General features: G+C 47.1%; 1 protein-coding gene across 3 annotated transcripts in view; it reads left to right on the forward strand.

Annotated features, from left to right (window-relative positions):
* Positions 1–22,014, forward strand: part of NECTIN2 (nectin cell adhesion molecule 2) — an 82,037-nt gene that overhangs the window by 44,835 nt on the left and 15,188 nt on the right. For 2 of the 3 annotated variants that reach the window (XM_054999509.1, XM_054999511.1), the window contains exons 3-5: positions 2,217–2,510; positions 3,217–3,334; positions 5,783–5,931. In XM_054999509.1, coding sequence (XP_054855484.1) covers positions 2,217–2,510; positions 3,217–3,334; positions 5,783–5,931 — 561 coding nt within the window. Of the gene's footprint in view, positions 1–2,216; positions 2,511–3,216; positions 3,335–5,782; positions 5,932–6,616; positions 8,124–22,014 lie in introns of those variants that run through there. The other variant, XM_054999510.1, reaches the window with a different exon arrangement.

Here is a 22,014-nt window from a genome sequence, read left to right on the forward strand (position 1 = left end):
CACCCAAAAAGAGAAGAGATGCTTGAAAAAATGTGAAACTAGCAAAATCAGCATAAATTATGCCAAATAGTAAGTTTCTAGCCCTTATTTTTATGGAAGAAATCTTAATTTTTTTTCTTTTGTCTCAGCAACTTCTTCTTTGCCAGAATAATTCCTCACCCCACTCCTAAAAAAAAACCCTGTTCAAACTATATTGGGCAATTTGAATCACTTTCAAGTTAGGGAGGACAACAGGTGATAACATGACTTCATATTTATCATTACCATACTATCAAGATTACTCATAACGTTGCTGTGACGTTCTTTCACCAGCTATCTGGGCTGCCTTTCTTAGCTTTGGAAGATGGGAGAGGGTTGCTATGGAGAGCCAGAACCAGGGGGGTGGGGGTGGCAACGAGGAAATATCGGGCTATCTGTCAGGTATCTAAAGATAAATCCTAGCAATTAACTTCCAGATGCAGCACCTGCAATTTGAAACCTAGCTGTGTGGCATAAATGTTAACAGGGGAGCACGTTTTAATTGAGAGTTGATTGGCCAGAACCAATAGGTCCACTTGCAAATATGCACGAGTCAAGACCCCGCTAAAAGAATCTTTAACCCTCCTGCGTCTCAGTGGGGAACAACAAAAGACACTTAATCTCCTTTTACATTCCCAGGTGACGAGCAATAGATATGCTGGGGTGTGTCCTTTTATGCCTCTCAATCCTATTTGCAAGAAGGCCAGTTTCCACAGGATGAAGGGTTGGGCTTTTCGTGGGCTGAACCATTCCAGGCTCCTGGGGGAGAGGACGTATGCTGAACGCTTTCTGGGCATGTAGTTTTCGTTTCTGCCCTCTCTCCAAGGGACTTGGAGTGACATCTGTGGCGCTCCCTGCCTTCATCAGGGGAGGACCCCGTCCCAAAAAGCAGGAGAGCCCAGGAAAAAACTTTACCTCTTGATCCTGTGAAGGAACGCCAGAGGTGAATTTTCTAGTCTCTCTGATCCAGAGGAGTTAGCCATGTTAGTCTGTAGTAGCAAAATCAAAAAGAGCCCAGTAGCACCTTTAAGACGAACCAATTTTATTGTAGCATAAGCTTTCGAGAATCACGTTCTCTTCGTCAGATGCATGGAGGGCAGAAGGAAACTGGTCAAATATAGAGGAGGAGAGGGGAGGGGGGAGGAGGAGAGGGGGGATGTAAACAACTCCTTTGGTATGGAGATGCAGGCAGCTCCTTTTGGTGTGGGGATCAGTTTGCTTGTGTAAAGGTTCAAAGGAGTTTGCCGTGTTAGTCTGTAGTAGCAAAATCAAAAAGAGTTCAGCACCACCACCAAGACCATACAATTCCACTGCAGCACAAGCCCTCGATAACCACAGTCCTCCCCGCCAGATGCATCTGACAAAGAGAACCGTGGTCCTCGAAAGCCCACGCCAGGTGCCACTGGACTCCCCCTGACCCCGCCTCTGTAAAGGAAATCAAGTTACCTGTGATAATGAGATAACCATTCATAGTCCCTATTCAGTCCCAGCTTGACAGAGTCAAATTTACATATGAATTCCAATTCAGCAGCTTCCCCTTGGATTTTGTTTTTGAAAGGTTTCTGTTGAACTACAGCGACCTTTAAGTCTTTGATGGAATGTCCTGGTAGATTGAAGTGTTCTCCCACTGGTTTCTGGACGTTGCCATTTCTAATGTCAGATTTGTGTCCATTTATTCTTTTGCGTAGAGGTTGGCTGGTTTGTCCAATGAACAGAGCAGAAGGACTGGTGTTCATACTTTTTGTGGGGAGGGAAGTTAATGGAATGGCTTGAGTCTTGACTCCTGTAAGAGAGAGCAGCTAAGGTGCATGGTAAAGCTAGTGTCCTATGCCACTGGTTGCTGTGCTGTGTGCTAAACGAGAAGTCCTGGGGAGACTGGATTGGAACTGTAGTCCTACAGTTACTTGCTGATGCAAGCTCTTCCATTGTTTCTAGTTCTCAGAATTACACTAACTGGGAAAGAGGTTAGGTGCTGCTTTCACCACAGAAAGAGTATTTTGCAAAGATCTGTTTGTATAGGTGGTGTCAATATGGGAGAAAGAAACTTCTGGAGTATATCTATAATTGGGAGAAAACCACGGTTGTTACATCTGCACCAGGTGTGAGCCTTGTTGCAGTTTACTCGCCATCTCCCCACCCCTAAAAACCCTTGTTTTCTGCAGCGTACCCAATTTCTTTCTTTCCCTCTCTCTCTCTAGCCAAGCCCACCAACTTTGCTGAGGCTCTGGAAGTGAAAGCTGGGAACACGGAGGTGCCTGTGGCTGCCTGCACCTCAGCCAATGGGAAGCCAGCCGCGCACATCACATGGCAGTCGGGGCTGAACGGCAACTTCACCGTTTCCGAGGTGACCAACACGAACGGCACTGTGACCGTCACCAGCCACTACGTAATGGTGCCCACCAAGGAAGCCAACGAGCAGCGCATCTTCTGCCACATTGATCAAAAGACCCTGGTGCAGCCGGAAGCCCTCCTGGTCACACTGTCCATATTATGTGAGTGACTTTGGTGACTGCAAGGGTGGCTGGACATAAGGGGGAAAAAAATCTTCAGGGACCCATATCTTCTAACCAAGTAGACTTAATTCACTGAAGATTTACAAGATGTGAATGCAAATGGGACTGGTCTCTGAGCTGAAGAGCTGGCAACTTAATTTTAATGGGGGGGGGTGTCGTGGTGGCGAAGAATGCCCTCAAGTCATAGCTGACTCCCTAATGGGGTTTTCGTGCCAAGAGACTAACAGAGGTGGTTTGCCATTGCCTGCCTCTGCAACTCTAGTCTTCATGGGAGGCCTCCCATCCAGTTACTAACCAAGGCCGACCCTGCTTAGCTTCTGAGATCTGACGAGGTCAGGTTCTCCTAGGATATCCAGGTCAGGGCAGGAGGTGCCCTAAAGATTGTTAAAAAGTTACAAAAGAACATTAGTACCCACCTTGACCCTTGGGGCATAACTGGTAGATGGTATACGGTAGACCCTCGCTATTCATGAGTTGTATTCATGAGAGCGGAATATAAATCCAACAAAATAAATATAAAATAAAAATAAAATGGTTATAATCAATGAGGTGGGAAAATGGGGTCAGGATGCAATTAGGGTTTTGTGGCCAGAGAGGAGGAGGAGGAGGAGGGAATGACTGACGTTATTGCTGGTGAGTTCCCCTGGCTGACTACTGACCCTTCTTTTGGCTTCCTTCTTCGCAGATCCCCCTGAAGTTGTTATTCATGGCTACGACAACAACTGGTATTTAAACCGCGATGATGCCGTCCTGACGTGCAGTGCCACGGGGAACCCTCCGCCCACTGACTTCAGTTGGACCACGTGAGTTCCAAGCCCCGATTCTTTCTGCTTAAAGACACACACGGTTTTATATGAATCGACCAAGGCGTTCATGGGAAGTGAAGATGTCAACCATCCCAACACTCTTACAAGGATGGTATCGGGGTGAAGGTTCACTGTGTGCCATTGCTGCTGGGTTAAGAGGGAGAATGTGCACAGTCATAGCTTCTCCCTGGATTTGACTTTGGAGTTCTGAATATACAGAAATGGCTTATGTTCTCCAGAAGGCACTTGCTGTGTGGCCCCCTGCCCCAAGTTACTCCTATTTGCCCATAAGGACTAGAAAGTTACTCTACCTGTTTCCTTGGTAACAGGGCTGCCCAATATTTGAACATTCAAGCCTATGACTACCAAAAGTTGAAAGGGTGGGGGAAGTCAGGGGTATTGAGCACAAGGCAGGCCGCTGTACGTGGCTGCCTTCAGCTTGGTGCACTGCAAGATGCTCGAATCTGCTACAAAGAGCTGTGAGACCATTTGTCTTAGCTGTGTCTTCTCTTCTGAGGGATCCAGTATCACTTCTCCTGTAGCATCCGGGGTTGGTGAGTGATGGTATTGCTGACTTCTTCACTGTGGAATAAGGGCAGAGAAAAACTTCCTTCCTCATAGTTGAATCATGGCTGGGGGAAACACAGGAAGGAGGGGCATGCCTGACTCGGAGGAGGGTGCTGATGTGAAGTTTGTGATTTGGGTGGAGATCTGGCAAGAGCTGTAGGGATGGTATTTAGCCAGGCTGTACGGAACAGGTATCCCCATTACAAAGCGAAGAGCCAAAACAAAGAAATATCCAGAAAGCGTTAGCTCGCAAGTCAGTTGGCGTCTGTATGGCTTGTACTAATATCGCAATCCAAAACCAGAGCTCTCTCTATGTGTTTTCCATTTAGTTTTCATAGAGAGTGGCTTCCTTCCTTCTTTTCTGCCCCGGGTCATGGTTAAATATGATCTCGTGAGAATGATAACCTAAGTGATTAAAAGCCAGTGTGGCGTAGTGGTTAGAGTGTCAGGCTACAATCTGGGAGATCCAGGTTAGAATCTCCGCTCTGCCACGGATGAGCTTCAGTGAATCGCTCGTAGCCTAAACTACCTCACTGGGTGGAGGTTAGAATAAAATGAGAGGAAGGGAGGGCGACATTTTTAGCTGCTTTGGGTTTCAATTGGGAAGAAAACTGGTGTATCAGTAGTTATTTTATTTCATTTGAGCCAGTCTGGGGTAGTGGTTAAGAGCAGCAGGACTCTGATCTGGAGAACCGGGTTTGATTCCCCACTCCCCCACTTGAAGCCAGCTGGGTGACCTTGGGTCAATCACTGCTCTTCCAGAGCTCTCTCAGCCCCACCCACCCCACAGTGCGATTATTGTTGTGGGGATAATAATAACGTACTTTGCAAACCGCTCTGAGTGGGTGTTAAGCTGTCCTGTATATAAATCAAATGTTATTATTATTTTATTTTATTTATAATCTGCTGTCCCCGCAAGCCACTCAAAGCAGATGATAACACAATAAATATATAATATTATTCTATTATATACAATAATATAATATAATCAATAAATAAAAACACTCATATCATTATAAATACTATATAAAACATATCCTACATCATAACATATCAAACATCATAAATACGATAAAACATATCTGGTCATTTCGTAGAAAAAGAGCGGGAGGAACTCATTAGCATTACTTATTAGCATAGCTCATTAGCATATGCCACACCCCTTGCCATCACCAGAAGTGTGTCATTAGCATGACTGATTTGCATATACCACACCCCCTGACATCACCTATCCTGGCTGTTTTGGACCCAATCCTGGCCATTCAGGGCCGAAATTGGGCCCAAAATGGCAAAGGGGGGCTGAAAATGACCGAAAAGGGGCCCAAAATAGTCAGGATCAGGCCACTGTTGAGTGGGAGAGTGATCCACCACCTGTCAGAGGCCCGATCTGGGCTGTTTCAGCCCCAACCTGTCAGAGGCCCGATCTGGGCTGTTTCAGCCCCAACCCAGGCTGAAACGGGCCCAAAATGGCCGAGTGTCAGGTGGGTGGGGCCACCTGACATGTGACCTCTTTGGGGAACTGCCGGAAATGAGCCCTGAAACATATTAAAGAAGCACTCAGTGTATCCCACATCTCAGATCGCAAATATTTTCAGGGTCCGTGGGGCAGGGTGGCCACTGGCAGGAGGCCGGTTGGATGTTCCACCAGCCTCCACCTCTAAATATCTAAATAAAATGAAAGTTTCCAGGTATCAAGATAAGTAGAGACAGCAGCATAACTTGGCATTAGCAAGTCCAACAGAATACATCGAGTCAAATGAGGTGTACCCTTCTAAAACACAGGGTACGTGCCATGTTTAATAAACTTTTGCAGGGGAATCGACAAATGAACTCCTGATCGTATTTGCCGTCTTAAACTCTTCTTTCTCACTCAACCAGGCCGAGCGGTCAACTTCCCAATACTGTGGCCGTCAAGGGGGAGAGGCTTGTGGTCCGAAACGTGGATGCCTCCGTGAACACCACTTTTATCTGCCACGCCACCAATAGAGTCGGGAGGGTCTCGTCTGAGCAAGTCATCTTTGTTCGAGGTGAGAGTGGCAGGGTGGTAGCTAATCCATGAAATCATGTGTAAAGGAACAATTCTGGGCACTGAGAAAAGGGAGTCTAGATTGGTTTGTGTTTAATGAAATAAGAGGTCCCTCTCTGTCGGTATACAGAGCACTGAGAAACTGGTTGACATGGACTGAGAATGGGGGAACTGGGGCTGAAAGCAGAAACAGGCAAGCCGAAGCGCCATGAAACGTATCTGTTGTTAGACCGTAGCGGGCACCAGCAGCCCCCCATCAAAAGTTTGTTTGGGGTGTATGAGGTGTATGAGACTGCCCTTTTCCCAGTCTTGCCAATGACTCGGAGTTCATTTCATGGGATGTTTAGAATGTACTGGAAATCAAAGTGCGTTGCGGGACAGGAGGGTGAAAGAAGGCAAAGAAATGCAATCCGCGCTTTTTGCGTATGTGGTACTGAATGTGTCGTTGCCAGGTGCATTGTGGGTAGGGATGCTGTATGGCTAGGAGCGGTCCAGGCCTGCATCAAAGAGGACTAGGAGGCTCAGTTGCCTCTGCTTCCTTGATGAGGGGTCCCCGCGACCCCTCCCCCCGGCGCCATGTGCCCTTTCCATGGCTCCACCTGCAGCTCTGCCCCTTCCCCAGCGCTGGCGTTCCTAACAATGCACTTTCTTCTGAGTGACCTCCCCGTCTTGCTTTCTTTACTCAGACCAGCCGGCGAAGAGGCAGAGCGGCAGCGCTGGAGCCTTGGTTGGGTCCATCGTAGGGGGGATCCTGGCCCTGGCTATTGTCGGGGCCCTGATTGTCGTCTTCGTACTGCGACGGCGCCGCCTCCGGGCCACCAAGGGCTCCTATGACCCCAAGACCCGGGTCTTTGGCAACGGGACTGCTCCACCTCCAGTCCGCAACTTTGCCGAACTCGACCGGCCTCTCAAAGCCGCTCCGGGACGAGGGCAGGAAGAGGAGGAGGAAGAAGAGGAAGAGGAGCACAAGGACCGTCGCTTGCCGTACGTGTATCCGCCCCGCCGCTTGGAGGATGAAGAGGAGCAGTTCGACCAGCTAGGTCCAATGTTGCGGCTTAACTCTTCCCCCCGTGGCTACGAATACGATGACATGGAGTCCCAACACGATGGCTCCATCATATCCAAGACTGCTGTCTATGTGTGAACCTTGACTGTATCAGCACCTCCGTGGGGAGAGAAAGAGAACTTTGGTCCTCCCAAAGAAATTCTTAGACTTTGCCCCCCTGTTTTTAATTTATGGACCTTTTTGTGGCTGGACTCCACGGCAGTGGCGAGGAGGGGCGACCTTCCCTTCTGCAAGGCGAGGCAGCGACAAGAGACTCTTCTTTAAGTCAGCAGGAGAGAGACCTGCAAAGTCCAGCTTGATGGAAGGTTAAAAAAGAAACGAGTGGGGATCCTCCTGCCCCAGAGTGAAGTTTTGCTGTGTTCTCCTGCCGCTGCCTTAACAGGATTTTAATTTCTGTTTTAATGTTAGACGAAGACACAAAGCTGGCTGTGTTTTAAAAACAAACGAGTTTGGGGCAGCTGTGAACGGGGATGGAATCTTTCCCAGGCCCTGCACGCGGCACTTGGAGCAGCCTGCCTCGGGATTGTGCGCTTTTTCCCAAGAGGATACTTCCAGTTTTGGTGCTTTTAATCTAGGGGGGTGGCAGGCGCTGAACCACCCTAGCCCGGTGCTGGGAAGGGGGACAGATTTAAGCCCCCGTTAAAATGTTGCCCATCCTTTCCCACTCCCCTGCTCGTACAACCGGGTAAGGTAGCCAAAGCTGGCCTGCCCTTTCTACCGTAACTGCCTCCCATAGAGAGCAAGGCCAGGTTTGCGAGGGGCGGTCAATATTCTTCGCACTGTTCGCCCTTGGTTTTCATTTCTCGTTTGGGGAAAACTTTCCCCCCAGTTTGGCTGTCCCCATTCATTCCCCAGTTTGGCATGCCCCACTGTAGGGTGGGGTGTTACTGTACAACTGTTACGAGGAGGAGGAGACCTCCCTTCACTCTCGTCCTCATTCAGACATGCCCCCATGTGGTGCCTTACAGGGACCGGCAGTTCTTTTCTCTCTTGTTCCCCATTGTCTGTAAATATACCAGCCTTTTAAAAAGGCACAGAGTTATTTTCGTACTGTTTCTCCCCCCTCCCTTGTCCCTGGTGGGCTGTCTCTGCTTCTGTGTTGTAATTAAAAAATGTCTTGAAACGTGGATCTCGTCTGCCTCTTTTGGATTCACCTGGCAAGCGGGGATTTGGGGGCTGGGGAGCGGTACTGCCGAGGGAGAAGGACACATTGCCACAGTGACACCAAATCCCTCGTTTTCCGACAACGTTGCTTCTGCGCTCCGGCTGCTGCATGAATATTTAAATCCTTGCTTGGTATAGAATTAAATGCCAATGAAGTGTCCTGGAGGCTCCTGTTGAGAGAATCGGCTATCCGTATGGCAGAGACACGCTTCGCTTTAAGAAAGGAATGAAAATCCTCCCTGGGCCAAATTTCAACTGGATGGATGGCAGGACTTGGCCTTGTATGTTGTGTGGGGTTAAGGAGTTAAGGGGTTAAGGAGCAGCAGGTAATACAGTGGTGGGAAGTGTTGTGCAAGGATACCGGGAATTGTGCCTTGCCTTCAAGCTCAATTGATCAGAAAAATGCCCCTGAATTTTGGACACTCTTGGTCAGGCCGTTCTGCTCACGCACTTAACTGCCAAGTGTGAGAATGATCAAATGCGAAAACAAAATTTAAAGCATTCAGTAGTTAATTTAGTAGTATATGAGGGTTTGTTTCTAATACAACTTTGGAGGATATTGGTTGTTGTGGGTTTTCTGGGCTGTATTGCCGTGGTCTTGGCATTGTAGTTCCTGACGTTTCGCCAGCAGCTGTGGCTGGCATCTTCAGAGGTGTAGCACCAAAAGACAGAGATCTCTCAGTGTCACAGTATGACATATCAGGCAGATGTGAGGAAGAGATCTCTGTCTTTTGGTGCTACACCTCTGAAGATGCCAGCCACAGCTGCTGGCGAAACGTCAGGAACTACAATGCCAAGACCACGGCAATACAGCCCGGAAAACCCACAACAACCATCGCTCTCCGGCCATGAAAGCCTTCGACAATATTTGGAGGATATTCCTGATCGCGAAATGGTTGAAGCAGCCAAAGATAATTTGACATTTGCAGGAGGAAAAGAAGCTTTGCCTCCCCAATCCCCCTCTCCTATGCAAGTTGCAGAGCCCTGTTCTTTAGGGTGACCTGGGGTCGTAGCCTGGAGTTGGCTTTTATTTTATTTTTTTATGTCATTTATAGTCCGCCTTTCTCACTGAGACTCAAGGAGGATTACATAGTGTGAGATGAGTACAGTCAGGATCAAGGACATTTCAATAAACAATGCCGTAGGGGAAATAAGTGCCGGTTTACAAAGATACAACATTAGCAGAAATCCAATACAGAGTTGAAGAAATGTTGAAACAGAGCATAGGCAATTCTGGGACTAACATTAGACAACCTAGAACTACCCAGTAGGGTCAATAGGGTCTCCATGGGCAGTTTCTGTGGATAGGATCCAAGCCAACCATATCAGCCACGGTGACATTTCCAGTGGCTTGTTTGCTTATCTTCGTCAGATGCATGGCGGGCAAGAAGAAACTGGTCAGATATATCTTCTTGCCCTCCATGCATCTGACGAAGAGAACTGTGATTCTCGAAAGCTTATGCTACAATAAAGTTGGTTAGTCTTAAAGGTGCTACTGGACTCCTTTTGATTTTGCTACTACAGACTAACACGGCTAACTCCTCTGCTTGTTGGGTTATGTCTATCTTTCCTCCTCATTTCATGGGATCGCCTTGCCGCTGCAGCCTCGTCTCTGAAGGTGACGTGGTACCAGGCTAATAACTATTTTGCTGTCCTTTGGGGCTGTTTCAGTTGTTTCACCGTAGAATCCAGGTAGTAACGTTTTGGGGCTCGGCACTTTAGCATAACCTACATTGCACTCGAGTGCTGTTTTGTTTTGTTTTGTTTTGTTTTGTTTTGTTGGGGAAAAGCCTTCCAAAATAGCCTCTCTTGTGGAGGTGTGTTTGTGTTCCTTGGCAGCGGCTGGCTGTGGTTCAGAAACCGGTCTGGGCTGTCACCCTTTGTGCGTCTCCATGACCACCTGTCTGCCCCCGGAGAAAGCTCAGGTTCCCTTTCAAGAAAGCAGCCAAAGCAATAACAGAAGGTGCAGCTTGGGGGGGGGGGGAGGAGGAGGAGAACTGGGTGTTGTTTCCCTCCCCCCTACCTATCCCCCATGGTAGTCGCTATACAGGTGTTCCTTTCAGCAGGAAATCTCTTCTGCAGTGCCCCCTCATTCATTTTTGATACCGGCCCTGTCTCCTGAAATCCACCTGGTGAAGCCTGTTCTTTATCGTTTCTTTCTCATGCAAGTTTTCCAGCCTGGTGGGGGAGGGGGGAACAATGGGGGGGATGCTAATGCTCCACGGGGGCTTGATGGCCCTCCTAGCTGCCAGCAGCACAGAAGATAATCGGCATCCCCTTCTGACTCTGCGTCTGCCGGCTCGAAACCTGAATTCTTGATTCCATTTGGCCTCCAAATGAGACAGCTCTATTCAGTGATCCTGAGAGTCTCTACATGAGGCATCTGACATGTGAAGAACACCTGTTGGGAGATGCAATGGTAGCTGGGAAGGGTAGTTTAAAAAGACAGAGCCAGCAGCAGAGAAAAGGCTGGAGCTGTGTGAAGGGGCTGTGAAATGCCAGAAGGGAAACTTCAGCCCGTTATAACCTCTCCAGGTCCAAGCCTGTCTCTGGACGGCAGCTCCAGCCTGTTCCCATTCCTGGCTGCCCTCTGGTTGCGATCCCACACAGTTTTAGATTGGAGAGGTGAAATTGACAGAGCTTTCTGGGAGGCAAAGATGAAATTAACAAACCCTGTGAGGAGTGATCTCCGGCGGATCTGTCTTTTTAAACTATGCATCTCCCTATACTTGACGTTCTAATTTGGTTCTAATTTGCCTATTCTGGCTGATAGCCACCGACCAGTTCCTCCTCCATGAGTTTATATAATCTTTGTCTAAACTAAATTAGTGGGTTATCCTTTTCCTATTCTGCAAGAGCCCTGTGGCGCAAAGTGGTAAGCTGCAGTACTGCAGCCCAAGCTCTGCTCATGACCTGAGTTCGATCCTGGCGGAAGCCGGGTTCAAAGAGCCAGCTCAAAGTCAGCTCAGTCTTCCATTCTTCTGAGGTTGGTAAAATAAGTGCTCAGTTTCCTGGAGGTAAAGTGTAGATGACTGGGGAAGGCAATGGCAAACCACCCTGTAAAAAGTCTGCCAAGAAAACATCGTGATGCGACATCCCCCCATGGGTCAGTAATGATTCGGTGCTTGCACAGGGGACTACCTTTAAGTAATTTCTATAAATGGGGAGTATGTTCTTTAAGGATGGGAGAGAGAGGGAGGGCAGAGGGAAGTTTTGGTTTTGCTGGGATGAGGCGTTTAAGGGTTGCCACCTCTGGGTAGGAAAATTCCTGGAGATTTGGGGACAGGGACTGGGGAGGGTGGAGTTTGGAGTTTAGGCAGGGAGCTTAGCAGTAATATGATAACCATAGAGCCCATCCCCCCAAACGGATGTTTTCTCCAGGGGGGCTGATTTATGTAGTCTGCAGATCACTTTTAATTCTGGGAGAACTCCAGGCTCCACCAGGAGGTTGGCAAGCCTAGCTGCAGTCCATTCGCAGGTTTCTGCATCCCAGAAATTTTGCTCTTGGGGTGCTGCCATCTGCCCTCAGGCTTCCTGTTGGAGTTCAAAACTCTGCTCTCCCTCTGGATCCCTTGTTCAAAAGCGCCCGGGCTGTTCACCACCCTGCATTTTAAAAAAGGAAATCAAAGTGTTAGGCTTAACATTTATGCATGTTGATATATGCAAATGTTCTCATTTTTGCATGAAATGCTCAAATAGCATACTTTAGTCTGAACTAGATGTTTGAGTGGCTTTTTTTGTGTGAAGAATATAGATCTCCCCCTTCCTGTCCGCCTCCATCCTTGTAAAATTAATTAGTGTAGTCGAAGTAAGAGAGATTTGGGAGCAGGGGAGACCCAAAATAATCCATGCAGTTAGCCATACGACGTAGAAGAACGTATCTTAACTAGAGATGGGTACGAACTAAAATATGAACCAAAATTAAGCACGAACCAGGCCAGTTCATGGTTCGCAAACCAGTGGTTCGTCAGATCCCATTTCTGATGAACCGCCATGAACTTTAGGGTGGTTCGTTTGGTTTGTTTTTTGGTTCGTCACTGCAGACAGCCTGATGCCAATCAATCAGTTTCCTAGCCAGATGGACCTTCTGCTGACCTGGAAGTGAACTTCTGCAGGCCCGGAAGTGAAGATCTTCTGTTCTGGATGTGATGTTTTCATGAGCCAAATGAACCGGTTCATGAACCAGGGGTAGGTTTATAAAAGTTCGTGGTTCGTAGTTCGTGAAATTTGACGAACCATGAACCACGTGGTTTGGTTTTTTTCTGGTTCGTGCCCATCTCTAATCTTAACACTGAGCCTTCTCTCCCAGATGCTTTTAAAAGGTAGCTCTGGTTTCACAAGGGCTAGGAGCTTGCTGTTACTGATTTAAGTGAAAATGGGGGGTGGGGGGGGAAGGGGGGAGTCAGTTACAGCAAAATTTGTGCACCCAAATATTGGTGATGTCCTGTCCCATAGGACGGATGCTGCTATTCCTGCAGGTGTCAGACAGCACTGCCGTTGAGCATTTAAATGAAGCCACATTGCTTGTTGTGTCTTGCACAGACGCTGTGAATATTGCTGCTGCGACTGTTACAGTCAAGCTGCTCTCCCCCAAAATGGGTCCCTTGCAGGTGCATGGTGCACTAATGTCAGCAGCTACGTTGTTCGAGGAACCTTTGAACTGGCTGCTGCCTGGAGAAGCTTATAACCCGAATCTGTGGTAGGCAAAATCTTTAGTGAGTGTGCCAGCCAGGAAATGGTGGTTCTACTCTGGTATACCCTGCTGGCTACAGGTAGCCTTTGGGGTTGTTTTTCTGTGCTGCTCATGAGCAGATGCACACGCTGTTTGAGTGTGTGTGTGGTGGCAGGGAACAAGTCATAGCTCAGGCCTAATTCACATTCCCAGATGAGCCGTTCTTGCTCCAAGTTCTTGCTGCTGTTCACTGATGGCTCCTTGTGGCCCTCCAAGACAACGCCGACTGGCAAAACCTCCCTTTTAATAATAGTTGTTCATTCCTCTTTGCGTACCTCTTTTTAGGGGGCTAGGATTGCCAACCTCCAGGTGGTGGCTGGAGATCTCCTGGAATTACAAGTAATCTCCAGGCAACAGAAACTAGCTAGGGTTGCCAGCCTCCAGGTAGTGGCTGGAGATCTCCCGGAATTACAACTGGTCTCCAGGCCACAGAGATCAGTTCACTTGTGGAAAATGGCTACTTGGTGGGGGGTGGGGGTGGACTCTATGGAATTATGCCATGCCAAGATCCTTTCCCTCCCCAAACCCCACTTTCTCCATGTTTCATCCCCCAGATCTCCAGGAATTTCCCAAGTTGGAGCTGGCAACCCTAAGACTAGCTCCCCTGGAGAAAATAGATCCAGGGGAGTTAGCCGTGTTAGTCTGTAGTTGCAAAATAGTAGAGTCCAGTAGCACCTTTAAGACTAACCAACTTTATTGTAGCACAAGCTTTTGACAAACACAGCTCTCTTCGTCAGATGCCTCTGACGAAGAGAGCTGTGGTTCTCGAAAGCTTATGCTACAATAAAGTTGGTTAGTCTTAAAGGTGCTACTGGACTCTTTACTATCCTGGAGAAAATGACTGCTTTGAGAGAGGACTCTAGGGCATTATACCCCCCTGAGGTCCCTCCCCTCTCCAAGCCCTGCCTCTTCCAGGCTCCACCCCCCATTTTTTTATTTTCTTGTAGTACTTGTTGCCTCTTACAAACAGTATTTAATGTCTAGGTTTTTAGCACAGTGATGTTACGAATGTAAAGTGGGCCTTAGGGTCCCATACTACTGTCGAGCCACAGATTCACTGGCTGGCCCTAGACAAGTTAATTCTCCTTTGCAGGGCTTTTTTTCTGGGAAAAGAGGTGGTGGAACTCAGTGGGTTGCCCGCAGAGAAAATGGTCACATGGCTGGTGGCTCCGCCCCCTGATGTCCAGACAGAGGGGAGTTGAGATTGCCCTCTGCGCTGCTCTCCCCTCTGTCTGGAGATCAGGGGGCGGGGCCACCAGCCATGTGACCATTTTCAAGAGGTTCCGGAACTCCGTTCCCCTGCGTTCCCCCTGAAAAAAAGCCCTGATCCTTTGTAATGCAGCGATCCTACTCCAGGCCGACTTTACAGGTTTGTTGTAAGCATTACTGACAGAACTTGTATAAAGTGCTTTAAACCCTGGAGGGGAAGCAATGTTAAATATAATTATTGCTGGAAAGAGTGCCTTAAGATTTCCTCCGTTTGGGTATTTAGGAATTCACGCACAATCCTTGGCACTTGTTGAGTGCTTAAAGCGCTTCTCCTACATGATCTGTGAAAACAGCCCTTTCAGCAGCTGTCTTGAGGGTCTCAGATAGGGGTCTTGATTCCCTGTCCCACTGCTGACTTTGCAATTGGGTCATAACGGGGCATGGTCCAGTTTAAACACTAGCGTGAATATTGAGTTGAGTCCATGCACGCTCCGGGATCTAGGCCGTAACCGGTTCTCCCCAACCACCCAGCAAGCAGCCTGGGAAAGAACCCAGGGGCAGCAGCTGCGTTTTAATTTTTGGCATTAAGTGCTAAAGTCACAAAGCAGAGTTGAAGTGAGGTCAGTGCCTTGAGAACTGCCTGGACCCCGGGGCTGCTTCTGTGGGTGCGGTTCAGCCTGACACCCAAATCCCAGTATCCCCTTTAAAAGGTTGACCAAAGTCTGTACTTCGGTCACATTATGAGAAGACAAGATTCTCTGGAAAAGTCGATAATGCTAGGAAAAGTGGAAGTCAATAGGAAAAGAGGAAGCCCTAAAACGAGATGGTGTGACTCAGTAAAAGAAGCCACGTCCTCCTGTTTGCAGGATCAGAACAAGTCTGTTAAAGATAGGACGTTTTGGAGGTCTTTCATTCATAGGGTCGCCAGAGGTCGGAGGCGACTTAATGGGACATAACACACACTTAAAATGGTTGCCAACTTGAGGGGCTTAACTTAAAGCACACCTGAACCCTGGCACCTATTCTCAATTCCAGAGGGTAACTGTTCAGGATGAAGAGAACAGCGTAGGGCCTCGTTTGTCAAACTTTTAGCAAATCGGTGTCTCATTTTCTTGTCCAAAGTAGCTCTTGGGAAGATTCTGTGAAGGGGGATACGTATCTGAGTCGTGCACGATAGTAGCCAGCCTTCCCTGGTAGATTTTTATCTCTTCCTTCCTCTAAAGGTAGTGTAGAGATGCTTCTCACTTGCATCTTCACACAACAGCCCTGTAAAGTAGGATAGGCTGAGAGTGTGACTGGCCTAAGGTCACCCAATGAGCTTTGTGGTAGAGTGGGGATTCGAACCTGGGGCTGCCAGATCTTAGTCCGACATCCTAACCGCTACACCACACCTCCATGTCTCCCTGCAGCATGAAGTTCTGAACCAGTTTCCTCTGGCTGGTGGGTGGCAAGCTGTGTTTCACTGAAACGTGTCCACCGTGAACGAAAAACCCTTCATAGAGTTCCTTGAACCAGTTTGAAATCTACCGGCTTTTAAAAAATGAATACTTTTAATTTTATTGATAAGTTTAAAATCCCAATAAAAAGGGAAGAGAAAAGAGAAAGAAAAGGGGAAAAAAAGAAGAGAGAGAAAAAGAGAGAAAAAAAAGAGAACAAAAATTAAACAAAAAAACAAAAAAAATGCTCTACAACACTTATATCTTTACAAACATGTAGTTTTAATACCTCCAAAGTTTAACCTTTCAATACTGCCCCCCTTCTATTTAGTTTCCCCAAATTTATCTTCTTAGAAATCGAATCCACAAATCATCAGTTCATTTTTTTCTCACCTCATGCAGAAAGTCAATAAGGGATTTCCAATTTACTATAAAAGTAGACAATGAGTGATTCCGCACATGTTGGATAATGCACTTCCAATCCTCTTTATAGATCATTTGGAATGGATTTTTTTGTGTGCGGAACAAATAATCCACCTCAAACGATTGATAAAGTGCATTGAAAGTGTATTATCCAACGTGTGCTGATTCAGCCAATGTTTTACCTCTGATCAGAGCTGTAAGTTTAGTCATCATCTCCGCTAACACCATCTTTTTCACAATTCAGTTGTCCATTGAAGGCAGTACTATACTTGCCCATTTTTGTACATATAAAAGCCTAGCCGCTGTTGTCATATATAGAAATAGGGTACCATGTTTATTTTCCAACTGTTTGTCCATTAGTCCAACAAAAAGGCTTCTGGTTTAAGTTAAACTTAAACTGAAATCTACTGGTTTAAACAAATCTACTGGCCCGCAAGCATTCCTCTTTCACCAGAAACTCTCATAGTATTGAGGTGGACGGAAATAAGGGATCTCTCAACTCACTGTGCCTTGATTATTTCGAAGGGGAGGCTTATTTCAAACTGTATGTCTGTAGCATGCATGCCCTCAAAGAAAATCTGCCAGGCAGCCCTGTTCAGATTTCACTTCATGAACTCGCTAGACAGCCTTTCTGCCAAGGAAAGTTTTGAAAACGGGTGTGCCTTGGAGAAACCTCACCAAACCCAAGAAATGCCAAGAAGGAAAGTGAAAATAAATCTGCTGGGAAACAGGTTAGCCCGGTGGACGGTCACTGCCCGATACGGGTGCCAAGCAAGCACTTTGGTATGTGATGCCGCCCTGCTGGCAACGAAGGCAGGTCTCTGACAAGAAATCAGGCCGTTTTCGCTTGTCTCACATCTGTGGGGATATTAATAGGCGACATGAGATAGTGGCATATAATTGGCCTTGTGTGTTCGCAAAGCCTGGCAGCTTATCAACCAAGACTGGGAACTTTCCCAACAGGAACGAGATCGGCTGTTAGTTTGTTCGTGAAACCTCTCAGAGGAGTACCAGCAACATCGCAGACTTTCCCCCTGTCCCCCGTTCCTCCACTCCGAGTTCCAGCCAGCCCCATAAAATGTGAGCAGGTGGATCTTTTCCTGGAACCTCTTGTGCTGTCTTAAAGGCAGAGGAGCAAGAAGAGATGGCAACCTTAGATACAACTTTTAGGAGAATTTCTCTCCTGTCTTCCCTCACCCCACATGCCGTCTTATTCTTGTCAAAACTCTTTGGGTTGATGGCACATCGGGTGAGGGAGGGCAAGGTGCAGGGGGGAACTGGATGCTCAGTGCCTAAAATTACCAAAACTTCTCTGTTGGTTGTGTTACCACAGGCAATTCAGCCATTAAAGGCCTTTTGCCCTCAGAGCATAAACTTCACCTGTTGAATTGCTGCCTGCCCAACCAGACAGGACAGACATTCACAACTTAGATTTGCTTTCCTGCATCTTTTGTTTGTTTTTGTCTTGAGTATTTACATTCCACTCCTCACCAAATTTATTTATGTGCTTTCCTTGGGTTTAAACAATATAAAAACAATATAAAATATATGATATATAACATATCATAGCCAGTTTGGTGTAGTGGTTAAGAGCACGGGGCTCTAATCTGGAGAGCCGGGTTTGATTCCCCACTCCTCCACGAAGCCAGCTGGGTGACCTTGGGTCAGTCACAGCTCTCTCAGAGCTCTCTCAGCCCCACCCACCTCACAGGGTGATTGTTGTGGGGTAATAATAACACTTTGTAAACCGCTCTGAGTGGGCGTTAAGTTGTCCTGAAGGGCGGTATATAAATCAAATGTTATTATTAATGTTATTATTATATAAAACCAGCTGGATTTAAAGAAGGGGAATAAATGAAAACAGATATAAAATACATTGGTTTTTAATAAGGTCTTAATGGTCAACACCTTCTGCCCCACAAGTAGGGATTTCTCCCCTTTATTAGGCTCAGCCTGCCTCAAAAACTCTGGAATAATCCCAGACTTGCAAGAAATGGCAGGCCTAAGCTACAGTGAGTAAGAAAAACCTGGAAAACCTGGCCGTGGTTTGGCGAAAGAAAGGCACTTTGCTCATGCTCAGAAGCACTTCTGTAGAGCTAGCTCTTGTGAGAGACAGGGTTTATGGATGAAACAAGTCTTGGGGTCCCAACACAGATTCTAAAACTGGTTCTGGGCTTGTATTAAGGCTAGGGTTGCCAGCTTCAAGTTGGGAAATTCCTGAAGATCTGGGGGATGAAACCTGGAGAAAGTGGGTTTTGGGGAGGGAAAGGACCTTGGCATGGCATAATTCCATAGAGTCCAACCCCCAAAGTAGCCATTTTCCACAGGTGAACTGATCTCTCTGCCCTGGAGACCAGTTGTAATTCTGGGAGATCTCCAGCCACTACCTGGAGGCTGGCAACCCTAATTAAGGCTGATGTTAAATGACCTCCAGAAGTTTGTACAATTGCATAAACTTAGCTGGAGGATATATTGTATTTCATTGGGTGGGGAGCTGTCTGTAGGATAGGTGGAATAACTTATCTTTAATCCGCGCTTTCCCTTGAGAACTGAGAAGGGCTGAAAGAAGGTGTTAATGGAGAAAGGAGATAGGATCTGTTGGCCAGCGTAAAAGCATGTGCTGTCTGTGGTTGCTGGCTTTTAAAATCAGCCCTTGCCTGTGTGACTTAACGGTGTCTGGCCGTTGCAAATGGTTTTTGCTGCCGATCTGCACAGCAAAATGTTAAAAACATAGGAGCACGCCAGATTGCCAACTGACCAGGAAAACGCAACAACAACTGTAAGCTTTGCATGTTCTGAGTGCTCACAAAAATTGTTGCAAAGGAATTGACTTAGTAAACCTTGGTGGAAAGCAAACCCTGCCTGAAGCTACGGATTCAATCATGCCCTGCCTATAGGACCTTCTGGAATTTCTGGTTCCTGCTTGACATGGTGGACAGAAATTCAGCAAATAGATTTTCTTGGTGGGATGGAGGGATTGACCTGTGGACTTAATTCTACACGGTGAGAACAGCAGGGGTTTTAATTTTAATATACAATTCTGAATTTTCACACAGGCATCTTTTTAACACCCTTGTATGATGGGACAATAATGTGGCCTGTTTGGTCTTCACAACACCCCTGTGAGGTAGTTAAGAGAGAATAACTAGTCCAGGTTTAGTACATAAGATTCATGGCAAGCAGAGATTTGAGCGTTCCAAGGTCATATAGCGCTTAACAAGCGGCGCCTGCAGTTTCTTCAGTCTGATGTGGCTTCTGTGTTCAGATGTTCTTACTCTTACCGTCAAGAGTTGTAAATCCCACATATAGCAAACCACATAGGCATTGTATACAACAGCCAGAGTATACAATGAGTCCAGAGTCATGATGGGAAATCACGCCAGGAAGATGCTGTCGTTGCGGGAGTTTTGCGTGATTTTGTGCGGCCAGTAAGACGTGTGAAAACGGCCAATAATTGTTGCCTTTAGAGTTAAGTTGACAAAAGATCTAATATAGTGACTTCTGGTCTTAGAGGAATTTTGGAACATTGGTTTTAAGGCAAAGGCAACAAGTACAACAGCCCCATGGGAAGTGACCTTTTGGAATTTCCGTCACCCTTGTCAACGGATTATCTAAATTATGTTCCTTTAGTGCGCTCCTGACCAACATAAGCTTTCTTGCTCATTTAAAAGTAAACAAAGAGCTGAATTTACACCTTGGGACTATGAGTCAAAAGATACCAGTGTTTTTCTATTATATATCTCATACCAGTAAAAATACAGTCAAAGGTTGGCCTGATTCCAGCGCTCTAACCACTGCACCACGCTGATTCTCACCAGTGTCTCCCCCCACCCCAGTTCCTCTTCTACAGTCCACTGTAACCACCTTACCAGGGGTGCAGGATGCAGCCTGCCAGATACTGACCCTGGGGAAGTAACACAAACTCATTCCTCTGAGGCTGAAAGTGCAGCCTGTTCTCTTTTGTCTAGTTTCATGTAAACAGAGGCACAGGGATTCCCGCGGGAGGGGCTGATACTGAGGGAGAGCACGCCTGTTAAGGAAATGCTGGGGGAAGGCTTGATGTCTGTTTAAAAAAGGCCTGGGGGGGGACCAAATCGGGCCCAGATTGTAAATTCCTACCATTTGGGATAGGTTTGGGACAAACATCCGCCTATCATGGAGCATCGTGCCAAGGAAATCTTTGGATTAAAAATACACAGCAGGCGAGAGTAAGAAACAGTAGAGCTCAGCTGTGAGCCTTGCCAGGCAGTCTGGCGCTGGGCATGCACTCGAGGCCTATCCTACCTTACGGGGGTGTCGTAAGGACGACATGAGGGGTAAACACTGTACGCTGCCCAGGTTCTTTGGGATAAAAATGTGACTGATAAGCAGGTGGCAAGGACCTTCGTGGCAATGCCACTTGCAGAGGGGGCCAACCCAGTTTTCAACTAGGCTATGTTCTTGTCTTTGTGCAGGGCTGAGGCATAGATTGTGGAAGGGCGCATAGCGTGCATGCATGCGCCTACTGCTTCTTGTTTACCAGGGTCAATCTCTTGTTTTTCTGACCTCCCCCCTCCCCAGCCCGGCTCAGTCACAGTCCCTGTGTTTGTCTTAGAGGAATGCCTTGTTACAAACTTTGCTAGTGTTAGTTCTTCTGCTCCACTCCCCCCTCCGGGTCTCTACAAATTAAATCACAAAGTTCGGGGGAATGGAGGCATCTTGTCTCTGCCATGCGTGCAAATGCATGTGAATGAGTACCAAAGCCCCATGCAGTGCTCAAGCTAGCATTTCGCACCCTGCAGGTGCTGAGATATATTTTTGAATTATTGATGGTCAGAAATCTTGTGTTGTTTTTCCTAGCATCGAAGTCTGAGAGCAGGAACCTGCGTGGCATATAAAAACAGTTCTGGAGAGGGTATTGCAGAAAAAAAAATCAACATGCAGCATATGGAACAGAACTTTCAGTAATATTATTGCTTAGTTTATTAACTGCTTTCCCATCAAACTGGGGCTCAGAGCAGCGTACAAACAAACCCCGCTTCCCCACTGTATATAAAATTACATATAAACCCCAAAGGTGCATATAACATTCACAACGTCGCAATTGGAGACTGTGACTCCAGCAGCTCAAAATTAAGAGGCGACAAGCCCTTCAGCCTTAAGCCGAATTGAAAGCCTTCCAAAGTATTTTGCAATCCAGTTTGAAAGGCCTTGCGGGAGATGTAGAAAAGAGCAAGAGTCCAGTAGCCACCTATAAGACTAACCAAATTTGTGGTCAGGTATGAGCTTTTGAGAGTCACAGCTCGCTGCTCAGATCACGTGGGGGATATGGTTTGCCAACTTTAGCTCTAAAGGGATTGAATTTCACAGTTTGGGGGAAGCAGCAGGGGGGGGGAAGTCTTCCAATAGTTCCTGGGCAATTAATGCTAGTTCTTGGAGGGAAGTGCCCACTATGGACCTTAGCTAGGGTTGTCATCTCTGGGCAGGGAAATTCCTGGAGATTTGAAGGTGGAACATGGGGGGGAGTTCAGTGCCTTAGAGTTCACCCACCAAAGCAGCCCTTTCCTCCGGGGGAACTGATCTCTGCATTTATGTTTTTATTATTATAACCTGCTCTACTCGCAAGCAGGCTCAAAGCGGGTAACATCAATCAATAAAATCACAGTAAAATGTGTTAAATACACAACCACATTTAAAACATGAAAAATCAGTGCATAAAAATCAGGGCAGCAGACAGCAGCTCTTCACAATAGCCCATAAACCAAACCAAACCTAATACATCCCATGGGATGGGTGGTGGCATACACATTTGGTGGGGTGGCAGACAATCAGGAGGGCTACGTTCCCCGCTCAGTAGGAGGCCATCAAAAAAGGAGCTCATCCAGCCCCAACCTCATCTATATGCTAGGCGGTAGAGATGGGCATGAACCGAAATACGAATCAAAATTCGGCATGAACCAGACCAGTTCATATTTCACAAACTGGCAGTTCGTCAGAGACTATTTCTGACAAACTGCCACAAACTTTAGGCTGGTTCGTTTGGTTCGTTTTTTGGTTCATCACTACAGCCAGCCT

The sequence above is a fragment of the Eublepharis macularius genome, chromosome 15 (assembly GCF_028583425.1).
Source record: "Eublepharis macularius isolate TG4126 chromosome 15, MPM_Emac_v1.0, whole genome shotgun sequence".
In the NCBI taxonomy this organism is placed as follows: domain Eukaryota; kingdom Metazoa; phylum Chordata; class Lepidosauria; order Squamata; family Eublepharidae; genus Eublepharis; species Eublepharis macularius.